The sequence below is a fragment of the Mastacembelus armatus genome, chromosome 8 (genome assembly GCF_900324485.2).
Source record: "Mastacembelus armatus chromosome 8, fMasArm1.2, whole genome shotgun sequence".
Classification (NCBI taxonomy): domain Eukaryota; kingdom Metazoa; phylum Chordata; class Actinopteri; order Synbranchiformes; family Mastacembelidae; genus Mastacembelus; species Mastacembelus armatus.
Genome location: NC_046640.1, coordinates 1,082,725 through 1,093,677, shown reverse-complemented (window position 1 = coordinate 1,093,677; position 10,953 = coordinate 1,082,725). Strand labels below are relative to the sequence as shown.

At 47.2% G+C, this 10,953-nt stretch overlaps 1 protein-coding gene across 4 annotated transcripts; it reads right to left on the bottom strand.

The window, feature by feature from the left end:
* Nucleotides 1-10,190, bottom strand: slc16a3a (solute carrier family 16 member 3a). 4 transcript variants are annotated; one of them, XM_026325237.1, is made up of 7 exons: nt 9,968-10,190; nt 8,981-9,124; nt 8,477-8,709; nt 8,084-8,425; nt 7,807-7,987; nt 329-495; nt 1-211 (listed from the first exon to the last, which is right to left on the bottom strand). In XM_026325237.1, the coding sequence occupies exons 1-7, from the start codon at nt 10,188-10,190 to the stop codon at nt 107-109; spliced, it is 1,395 nt and encodes a 464-aa protein (XP_026181022.1). In that variant the 3' UTR covers nt 1-106. The 4 variants fall into 4 exon arrangements, with proteins under 4 accessions (XP_026181022.1, XP_026181020.1, XP_026181021.1 ...); XM_026325235.1 differs by having other exon boundaries at nt 1-289; nt 8,084-8,709; XM_026325236.1 differs by having other exon boundaries at nt 1-292; nt 353-495; nt 8,084-8,709.
* Nucleotides 10,191-10,953: the final 763 nt, after the last annotated feature.

Below are 10,953 nucleotides of genomic sequence, written 5' to 3'. Positions count from 1 at the left end.
TATTAACAATCACACTTTAAAACATCTAACAATAAAATATTGCTGACATATAGTAACTCTTAATCTTTCCTGTGGCAATAAGTATAGCCTGCAAATATAATCCTGGTCACAGACATGTTTCAGGACTGGTGCCTAAATCACCATTTTGTTGGGACTCTTTTAGGAACCTTTCCACTTCCTGAGAGTCCACTGTTACACTCCCTGGCCTGACCTCCTCTATGTTCTCTTTTTCCCTCTCCTTCTTTAATTCTTTCTTTGTCTCCTTCTCTTGCTCCTCTCTTTCTCCTTTCTCCTCTTCTTCATTAATCTCTGCAGGTTTGTCACACACCTCCATCTTTCCATCGTCTGTCACTGTGACATTCTCAAGCTTGTCTGTTGGCTTCTTTCTAATAAACAAGAAGTTACACGTAGCTAGAACCACAGCTGAGAGGACCACCTCACTTCCTGCCAGAAGAAAGACACTCATGTAGTTCTTGGTGGCATCAAGAAGCTGGCCTGAGACAAGAAAATAGATGGTAGGACAGAAACACAGAGAGATGGTTATTTATGAGAATTTGTCATGCTACTTTTCATACACATTTAAAAGCTCTTTCTGTCCTTGATGATATACAAATCTATGTAATGCATCAGTTTAAAATACTATACACAAAATAAAAAAGCAGAAAGTGAAAAAAAAATCAATTTTCAAGACTGAGTTGGGCAGGGATCAGAGTGCTGGGCTCAGCTTGTGTCTGATAGTGTGGTTTGATGACAGTTATGGCTGACAGTTATGAACCTGTTAGAGGTAGATGCAGGGACAAGGACAAAGGAAAGAGCAGCACAACAAAGAGTCTTGCAGAGTAGAAACTCCTTTTGTTGGCACACCAGATCAACAACCAGGCTCCTATCACCCAGCTCACTGAGCTTCATTTCAATTGGCAATGAATGGCTCAAGGGTTAGGGTTAGATCGCTGCCCAAACTGAGCCTGGTTCAGCTGGAGGTTTCTTCAGTTAAAAGGAGTTTTTCCTCTCCACTGTCATAAGGGATTTGTTGGGGTTTTTTTTTTGTAAAGTGCCTTGAGATGACTGAATTGTGATTTGATTAATAAACTGAACTGAATTTAACTGAATGGTATTGAGTATTTGTTATGTCCAGGTATTTTTCTTTGATTCCCCTAGATAATTTGTCCTTTGCCATCTAGAGGCTCAGTCATGGCAACTGGACTCCATCAGTCTGAGAGAAAGAAACTCCAATTTATCCTTCAGGTTGGTTTCACTCCACCCATAGTCCAAATAGGCTCTTTAGGTGAGATATGCAAATGGGGTGAGTGTCATTAGACCCACACTCCTGAGTTGGTTTCACTTCACACCTGGCCTGAATAGGCTTGTTAGGTGAACAGAAGTGAGCTCAGGTGAGGGTCTTTAGGATCTAATGGTCGACTCATGTGACACGTCTGATTCACCAACTGGCTGCAGAGTGTGTCCTCCCTGGAAGACATTTGATGTGATGTGTTCCTGAAAGGGCAGCCTGGTAGATTGAACATAAGTTATGTCTGAGCCCTCCACCCCTGTTAAGGGAGGGTTTTTTCCACTTGAACATATATAGCTTCCTTGACACCTCTCTCAAACCACCTATCTTCTCTGTCCAAAATATGTACATCACTCTCTTCAAATGAGGGTCCTGTCTCTTTTAAATGGAGGGGCCCAGCTGACTGTGGTGCTCTCTTTAATCTTTACACTGGACAGTATACACTACCATTGCTCCTCTTTTGTTTTGGTGTCTGGTCTTTAGGGTGAACCAGTCTCTGTCTCAGTGTTGAGTGTTGGTGGGTTTGAAGTTAACTGGTATCTGATGTTTCCCAAAAATCTGTTTACGCCTCTCTGAAACACCTGCTACATAGAGAATGACCAGGTTTTAGCTCTGTGGATCTTGAGGCTCTGTTGTGTCTGTTGTTTTTCTGCCTGATGTGGATGTTGCCTTGTTGAAAGTCCACTTAGGGCAGCCACAGGTTCTGAGGGCTGTCTTTCTCTTGGCCTCCATGAAGGTAGTGATGTTTGATCTGTGGCGTAAAGTCCTGAAGACTCCTAATTTGTGTTCCAGTGGGTGATGGGGGTCAAAAAGAAGGTAGTGGTCTGTGTGTGTGGGTTTCCTGTAGACTTCTATCTCTAGGTTACCATGACCTCACAGTCCAAAAAGTCCAGCCTGTTCTCTTTAGTGTCCTCTCTGGTGATGTGATCTGTGAAGGCTTGAACTTCCTGCATCTTGATTTTCACCCAGGTGTTGTCAGGAATGAGAACTGGACCCAAGTGCCAATTCACTAAGAGTTTATTCAACAGAAAATCACCGGAGAACTAATGAGGGAACGAAGGAACTCCAGGTAAGAACAGGAACTCAGGAGGTGCAAGGTTCAACCCACAGGCAGCAGGAACACCGGCTTCACCGGGAGGCAGACGATCTGAGAGAGAGCAAGAAACGAGGTAAGTAAGTAATCAAACAACAGCAAATAGCTAAGGAGACTATAATTTCACTACCGCGTTGGTAAACGGATGAACTGGCACTGTGGTTGTGAAGATCTGGGGCTTTTATGGTCATTGGTGAAGGTAAGTCACAGGTGGGGCTCATCAGCACCTCCCGGTCTCCGGCGATGCACCTGCAAGTAATCAAATGGACGAGACAGAACAACACACATAGGGAAAAAGGAGAGAGACACAGGAGGTAACAGGATGGCCAGTACTGTCGCTTCATGACAGTACCCCTGAAGCAATGAAGCGCGAAGCGAAACCCTTGAGATCTGCCAGCCGCCAGGCTTGTCAGGGTATCGCCAATGGAACTCCCGTACCATCGTAGGATCTAGGATGGCCAAACGTGGGACCCAAGACCGCTCCTCTGGTCTGTAGCCCTCCCAGTCGACCAGGTGCTGAAGTCCCCGCCTTCGTGGTCGAACGTCCAGGAACCTCTTGATAGTGTAGGCTGGGGCACCGCCAATGAGTCTGGGAAGGGGGGGGGGGGGGGGGGGGGGTTAAAGGGGACTGGTGGAGACGGGTTTGATTTGAGAAACACGGAACATGGGATAGACCGGGAGCTGAGTTGCAGGGAGCTGACAGCTAATGAGTTAATGATCTTCTGCATGGTGAAAGGACCAATGAACCGGGGTGAGAGCTTGCGGGATTCCACTTTGAAGGTGATGTTACGTGTGGATAACCACTGGTTGACCTGGCCGATAGGAGGGAGCTGGGTTCCTGTGGCGATTCGTCAGCCGCTGGTTTTGCTCGGCCGTACGTCGGAGAGCAGCCCGCATGAGTCGCCACATCTGATGGCAACGCCATAGATGGTGTTTCAGCGATGGAACCGCCACCTCTTGCTCCTGGGCCTCAAACAGGGGTGGCTGGTAAGCAAGGGAGGCCTCAAAGGGGGTCCGGCCAGTGGCAGTACTCACCTGGGAATTGCAAGCATACTCTATCCAGAGTAGGTACATGCTCTAGGATGTGGGATTTGATGCTGCTACGCAACGGAGGGCTGCCTCTCCGTTTGGCTGTTGGTCTGAGGGTGGAAACCGGAAGACAGGCTCACCGAAGTCCCCAGGCTCTGACAGAAGGCCTTCCAGACTTGGGATGTGAACTAGATTCCCCAGTTGGATATGATGCCCTGAGGAATGCCATGCAACCTAAAAATGTTCTGGATGAGCAGGTTAGCCGTCTCCAACGAAGTGGGGAGTTTGGAGAGGGGAATAAAATGGGCTGTCTTAGAAAAGCGGTCAATAATGCTTAAAACAATGGAGTTACCTTGGGATGGAGGCAGAACAGTGCCAAAGTCTAAGGCGATGTGGGACCATGGCCAAGAGGGTATTGGAAGGGGCTGGAGTAGCCCGGCCGCTGGTCCGTGGGAATCCTTTCCCCAAGCACAGATTGAACAGGCCACCACATAATCCTTAATGTCCTGGTCCAAAGGTGGCCACCAGAACCATTGCCGCAAGAGATCCCTGGTGCGAGCAATCCCGGGGTGACATGAATTTGGCCGTATGGACTCACTGGAGCACCTATGGACAAACACAACTGGGGACATAGAGATGGTTAGAAGATCCGGTTCTGGGATCAGGCTCTGTGGGTTGGGTCTGTATTACCTGGTCCTCAATATTCCAAGTGAGTGCTGCTATTACACAACTGGGAGGAAGCATGGGCTTGGGCTTTGAGTCCGGTTCCAACAGGGCAAACTGCCGGGAGAGGGCATCTGGCTTTATGTTACGGGTCCCTGGCCTGTAAGTCACTGTGAAATTGAATCGAGTGAAGAACAAGGCCCACCGGGCCTGTCTAGCCATAAGGCGCTTAATGGATTGGATGTAGGCTAAGTTTTTGTGGTCCGTCCACACTATGAAGTCCTGTTCCGCGCCCTCAAGCCAGTGCCTCCACTCTTCTAAAACTAATTTAATGGCCAACAGCTCCTTGTTTCCCATGTCGTAATTCCGTTCTGCTGGAGACAGACGACGAGAGAAAAAGGCGCAGGGATGTAATTTATTATCGGACTCAGATCGCTGGGAGAGGATGGCGCCAACTCCCACGTCTGAGGCATCCACTCTGACAATAAACTGGCGCTGGGGATCTGGCTGGATTAAAATGGGAGCTGAGGTAAAGCGGACCTTCAGGTCCTTAAACGTCGCCTCCGCCTCCGGGGACCAAAGGAACCGAACCTTGGGAGAGGTGAGTCTTGTAAGAGGTTGGACCACGCTACTGAAATTTCAGATAAAACATCTATAAAAGTTGGCAAACCCCAGGAATTGTTGGAGTCCCTGAGTGGTAGGTCGGGGCCACTCGGCCACTGCAACTTATCTGGATCAGTTCGCATCCCGCCCTTCTCAATAATCAATCCCAGGAAAGAGATTGTTTCCTGACGGAACTTGCATTTCTCCGCTTTGACATATAATTTATTCTCCAATAGTCGCTGCAGCACTTGCCTAACGTGGCCCTGGGGTTCCTGCAGCGTGCGCGATGAAATGAGGATGTCGTCCAAGTACACAAACAAATTGGTTTAGGAAGTCTCGCAGCATGTCGTTGATAAAGGCTTGGAAGACGGCGGGGGCATTGGTGAGGCGGAACGGCAACACCAGGTATTCAAAATGCCCCAGGGGCATCTTCAACGCCATCTTCCACTCATCCCCGTCCCTAATTCGAATGAGGTGGTAAGTGTTACACAGGTCAAGCTTCAAAAATACTGTGGCACCCTGAAGCAATTTGAACGCCAATGCCAGCAGAGGGGGCGGGTACCGGTTACGGACCGTGACTGAGTTTATTCCCCTGTAATCTATACAGGGTGCAAAGTCTTTTCTTTGTAACAAAAAAAAAAAAAACCTGAGCTGACGGGAGACGATGAAGGGCAGATTATACCTAATGCGAGCGATTCTGCAATATATTTTTCCATCGACTCCCTCTCCAGGCATGAAAGAATGTAGAGTCTGACCCATTTAATATGGGGGTTGGGTTGCCGGAGCCATGGGAGTCCCAGAATTAGAGGGGATCGCGGGGCCGAAATAATCTTAAATGTCGTCTGCTCTCTGTCATTTCCTGAGAGCAGTAGCGTGAGGGGCGAGGTACTCTGAGTGACGTGCGTGAGCAGATGACCATCCAGGGCATCTGCTTGTAGGGGGCGCGCTAATGGTTAAAGAGGGATCTGTAACTGATGTGCCAATTTAACATCAATGAAATTGTCGACCGCCCCGGAATGTACCAGAGTGGACAAGGGACATGTCCGCTGGTCGACAACGAGGACGACCGACACCGATAAACTGGGGTTACCCAGATTTCCCGGAGCATGCCTCGCCAGTGAACCTGGGGGTACTGGCGAATCGACCCTTTTAACCGCTGCTCCCATGTCCTGATCATGTGGCCTGACTCACCGCAATATAGGCACACATGGAAGTGTATGCGGCACAGTCACTCCTGGGGGCTCAACCTGGCTCAGCTGAGTTGCATAGGTTCCTCAGAGTCCCTAGGAGGCCGGTGGAGGCTTGGTGAGGGTTGGGGCAGGGCTTGTACAGCTGGGAGAGAAGAGGGAGGTGGTGAAGGGCACTGAGATCGGCTCCGCCCAGCTCTCTCCTGACACCTCTGACCTGTTATCCATGCAGATGGCCAAATGAACAAAAGAAACAAAGTCAGATGAATCATTCCAACAGGTTAACTTGTCTTTCAATTGCTCTGATAAACCCTTCTTAAATAGTTCCTTCAACAATTTTCCTGTCCACCCTGCCTCTGCTGCCAAGGTTTTAAATTCTATTGAATAATCCAATACACTCCGGTTCCCCTGTCGGAGTGCTAGTAGCCGCAGGGCGCGTCTCCGGCATGATCAGGATGGTCGAATACCTGCCGAAACAGTGTGTTGAATTGTTCTAGGGTTAAATCAGCTAGTGTGACTGAGGAGGATTCCGCTTCAGCCCAGGCAAGTGCCTTTCCTTGTAGTAATCCCAGAATAAAAGAAATTTTGCACTCATCTGTAGGATACGCACGTACAAAATGTTCCGAGCACTGCATGAGGAAACCTCGACAGCTCCCACGGTCGCCATGGTAGGGTGCCAGGGTGGCGATGTGTGGGTCGGGTCGCTCGGGCCAAGTGATCCCTTGTGGCACTGAAGGAGCTGGAGGAGGCGAAACTGCCGGCAAGGTAGCCGCCACAGGGACGGCAACTGCGGAAGAAAACTGGTGAGTCATTGCAACTAATTGTTCCTGCATTTGGTTTATCTGAACCATTAGATCCTGGTTCATCTTCATCAGACTTTGAAGAGCCTGCTCATGTTCCCCGAGAAGGGCTCCCTGTCAGGACAGAGCTTCCTGAACTGAGAAGCCACCTACTGGTGATTTGGATTGTGAATCCGCTGGGTCCATTTTGGCCAGTTCGTTCTGTCAGGATTGAGAACTGGACCCAAGTGCAAATTCACTAAGAGTTTATTCAACAGAAAATCACCGGCGAACTAATGAGGGAACGAAGGAACTCCAGGTAAGAACAGGAACTCAGGAGGTGCAAGGTTCAACCCACAGGCAGCAGGAACACCGGCTTCACCGGGAGGCAGACGATCTGAGAGAGAGCAAAAAACGAGGTAAGTAAGTAATCAAACAACAGCGAATAGCTAAGGAGACTATAATTTCACTACCGCGTTGGTAAACGGATGAACTGGCACTGTGGTTGTGAAGATCTGGGGCTTTTATGGTCGTTGGTGAAGGTAAGTCACAGGTGGGGTTCTTCAGCACCTCCTGGTCTCCGGCGACGCACCTGCAAGTAATCAACTGGACGAGACAGAACAACACACATAGGGAAAAAGGAGAGAGACACAGGAGGTAACAGGATGGCCAGTACTGCTGCCTCATGACTGGTGTCATGCACATATCTGAACCAATGGGTCGGTGCCTTCCCTGTGAAGGAGGTGAGAGCTTTCTTTTACACTTCTCCCATGTACAGGTTGGCAATGATGGGAGACATAGGGGAGCCCATGGCACATCGATGTTTCTGACTGTCAACTCTCACCCCATTTACACATCTCACCTAATGAGCCTATTAGGACTATGGGTGGAGTGAAACCAACCTGAAAGATAAATTGGAGTTTCCATACCAGCTTTATCTCAGACTGATGAAGCCACTTGGATGAGTAGTGAAATGTTTCGACCCAAAAACTTGAAGTCGCCATGTAGTAGTTGCCATGAATCAGCCTCTAGATAACTTCACCTGGACAACTGAGAATCTTCATAAACAGCTCAAATCCATGTACTACTGTCAGTAAAACCATTTCAAATAAAGTGGGTACTATAGTCCAGTGTGTGCATGTTGTACTATTGGTGCTTACTGACCTGCACTAGGTGGCCCCACCAGCACAGCAATGGCCTCCACAAGCAGGACAAGGCCAATGGCACTGGAGAACTTCTCTGTACCAACTATAGCCATAAGAACTTCAAACTGCAGTGCTCCTACCATTCCATAGGAGACCCCAAAGAAGACACAGAAGACTACTAGAGATGCATAGTCCTTAGCCTGGGAACAAATATGAAATTGTGAACGAAGACCAAACCTACTGTGTTTGGACTACACATATTTTTTCAAGTTCATAACAAGCAAGTACTCATATACCTGCGACCCAACCAAGTCAGTGGTTCCATTGAAGATCAAAGCAAAGCTGAAGAGGTAGACACAGCGAGGCCGCACCCATTTCAGCCCTGCAATCATGCCACACGTAGGCCGTGCAAAAATGTCAATGAAGCCCAGGATAGTGAGCAGCAGAGCTGATTTGGTGTCCTCGTTCCCCAGCTCCTTAGCATAGCTCACAACAAACACTGGAGGCACAAACAGCCCCAGCACCATGATGGATGCTGCTGCAGTGTAGATGACAAAACCACAGTCTTTGAAGACAGAGAAATCCAACAGTTTGGCCTTGGGCTTCTTCTTCTTCTTCTTCTCTGCTCCTTTTGTTCCCTCTTCTTTATCCTCTTCATGGTCCTTGGCCTGGACGGTCTTGGAGTCAACCAGAGGCTTCATTAGTGCACCACACACACAGCAGTTGAGAAGAATGCCTCCCAAGATGAGAAAGCCCCCCCTCCATCCATAGTGGTACTGGAGGACCTGGCCCAGTGGTGAGAGGCAGCACAGGGCCACGGGGCTTCCTGCTGCTGACAGCCCGTTAGCCAACGGACGTTTCTCACTGAAGTAGCGGTTAAGCATAATCAAAGACGGCTGAAAGTTCAGGGCTAACCCCAGACCTGCAACAAAGGAAAGCAAACCTTAACAATCACACAGTTTGTGTTTAGATGAAAGAAAGGCTATATAACCGCTGCTGAACAGAAGCCACTATGGTCACAAATACAGGATAATAGTACTGTACACTAACATTATTAATGCTCATGTAACCATTTCTTGGAACGGAAAACAAACATTACAGATTAAAATTATCTCTACTTCTTGTTAGGAAAGCTCAAAAGTTGCAATAGGCTACTCTACTGGTGAGTTTTCAGCAGTCAGTTACAGTCAGACCTGTAAGGACCCCAGTAGAGAGGTAGATGTGGATGATGCTGGTGGAGAAGGAGGCAAGGATCATTCCCAGAGATGCAAAAACACCACCCACCATCATCACTGGGCGGCAGCCAAAGTAGTTCACCAGCACGCTGCACAGAGGACCTGGATAAAGTGTAAAGAGCTCAGTCAGGTGTGTGTCTGGGTTGTCTGGAACCTATACCTAAACTAGTGTATAGAGTGTAAATAAGACAATGTTTGCAATTTTTCAAGCTTAGACTATGGTGTTGACTTTTTCATCTGGCTCTAGGCAAGTCAGAAAAGCAACAGCTTAGTAAGTGCATCTTGTATTTCTGTTAACCTTAGCTTTGTGAGTAAATTATAGTCAATCAAAGTTGCAGTTTATTCCTTGTTCTGCTGCTGTGTTGACTTGAGGACACCAGTTTCAGTGAAGTCAAATCATCAGTCAGGAGTTTCATTTATTCAGCTGGAGCACTACATGAGAGGGACTTAGGGAGTTGTGTCTCAGACTCATTTTTGGCCTAAACACACTCCCTGTAGAACCACAATCTGTCATTAACCGCTACATTTAGGTTTCTATACAAACAGAATTAGTGAAGTTTGGAGGTGCTGCTTGGTGGATTTTATTTTGACTTTTGCACATGGCCAGGGCCGCTGTTTCCAATAGTTTCCAATCTTTATGTGAGGCTAAACTAACTGGCTCCAGCTCCATACTGAGCAGTGACAAGAGTGGTAAGAAAGTGAATAAAGCTTCTGACCAAAATGTCACACCATTTCTTTTTAGGTCTGATAGAACAGGCCCACTTTGTTCATAAATTTCATTCATTCCTGGCTTTGTAGTTGTGAAGGAATCTATTTAGAGGAAGGTCTGTGAATATCGTATTCTCATACAAACTGGAAATTAGCTTAACAAGAAAATGTGAAATTGCAAATCTGCAATAACACTCTGATGTATGTGTAGGCTCTGTTGCGCAAGCAGCAGCCTACCTGTGCCATAAAGCATTGCCAGTAGAATGGAGGAGATCCAGGCAGTGTCGCTGTATCCCACCCCAAACTCTCTGATCAGCTCTTTGAAAAAGACACTGACTGCTTTTGGGAAAGCGTAAGAGAAGCCTGTGATGACAAAACAGCCAGCCAACACGGCCCAGCCCCACCCTCCATCTGGAGCCTTCACTCCTGCTGCACCCACGTCTACCACCACGCCTCCCATGGTGTTTTATTCCTGTGTCTTAGTGGAGGCAGACAGAGAAAAAGATTGAAAATGAGAATAAGCAGTTGGATTTAGTAAATCTATTAGATTCAGTTCATAATTTGAACTGAGCAGACTCTCCACCCTGCTATTTTGTCCACTTAAAGACACTAAGTATCATTTATACAAGCTCTGATAATGGCACACCCTGTTTAAAACATCGAAAACAAACAAAAAACAAACAACCCACCCCCTGTGTAGATTTGAGCTTATGTAGATTTAGACGATTTCACACTAATGACAACATATTTATAAATACTATATTTCACTCCTGTTAATAGACTGCTCTGAATATTGCGCATTGTACCTTTAAATAAGATGTTCACAAAACAAAATAACAAATTAAAAAGCAAACAATCATATAAGTATGTCAGCCAGTAAGGTCCTTACACACAGGTGGGTGGGGTCATTTGGTTTTAGGCCAGTCATATTTGCAAACTGACGAAAGGACTGATGTGCATTTTGAATGAAGTGTAGCATGATTTCAGTGTTGTGATGTTGTGGTTTGCCAAAATAAAATCTGTTCAGTGATTTGGGCAAAATGCCTGATAGGAGTGAATCACTGATAATTTTCAGAACAGCCATTTCAAGCAACTGAAAACATTTTTGAAGAAGGTGGTTGGCAGGGTCTCCATAGGTTTCTACATGCGAAGCTCTGTAACGTTCGTGTGATTCTGAAGATTGCATTTCTCCCTCTGCACTCAGTTTTCCAACCGTGTTTTTT

Excerpts from the sequence above, each read along its gene's own strand:
- slc16a3a (XM_026325234.1), bottom strand. The coding sequence starts at position 10,190 with ATGGGAGGCGTGGTGGTAGACGTGGGTGCAGCAGGAGTGAAGGCTCCA. Across the intron at positions 7,988-8,083 it reads CTGACTTGGTTGGGTCGCAG|GCTAAGGACTATGCATCTCT; the intron begins GTATATGAGTAC and ends ATTTGTTCCCAG. Across the intron at positions 496-7,806 it reads GGTGGGGCCACCTAGTGCAG|GCCAGCTTCTTGATGCCACC; the intron begins GTCAGTAAGCAC and ends TTCTTGTCTCAG.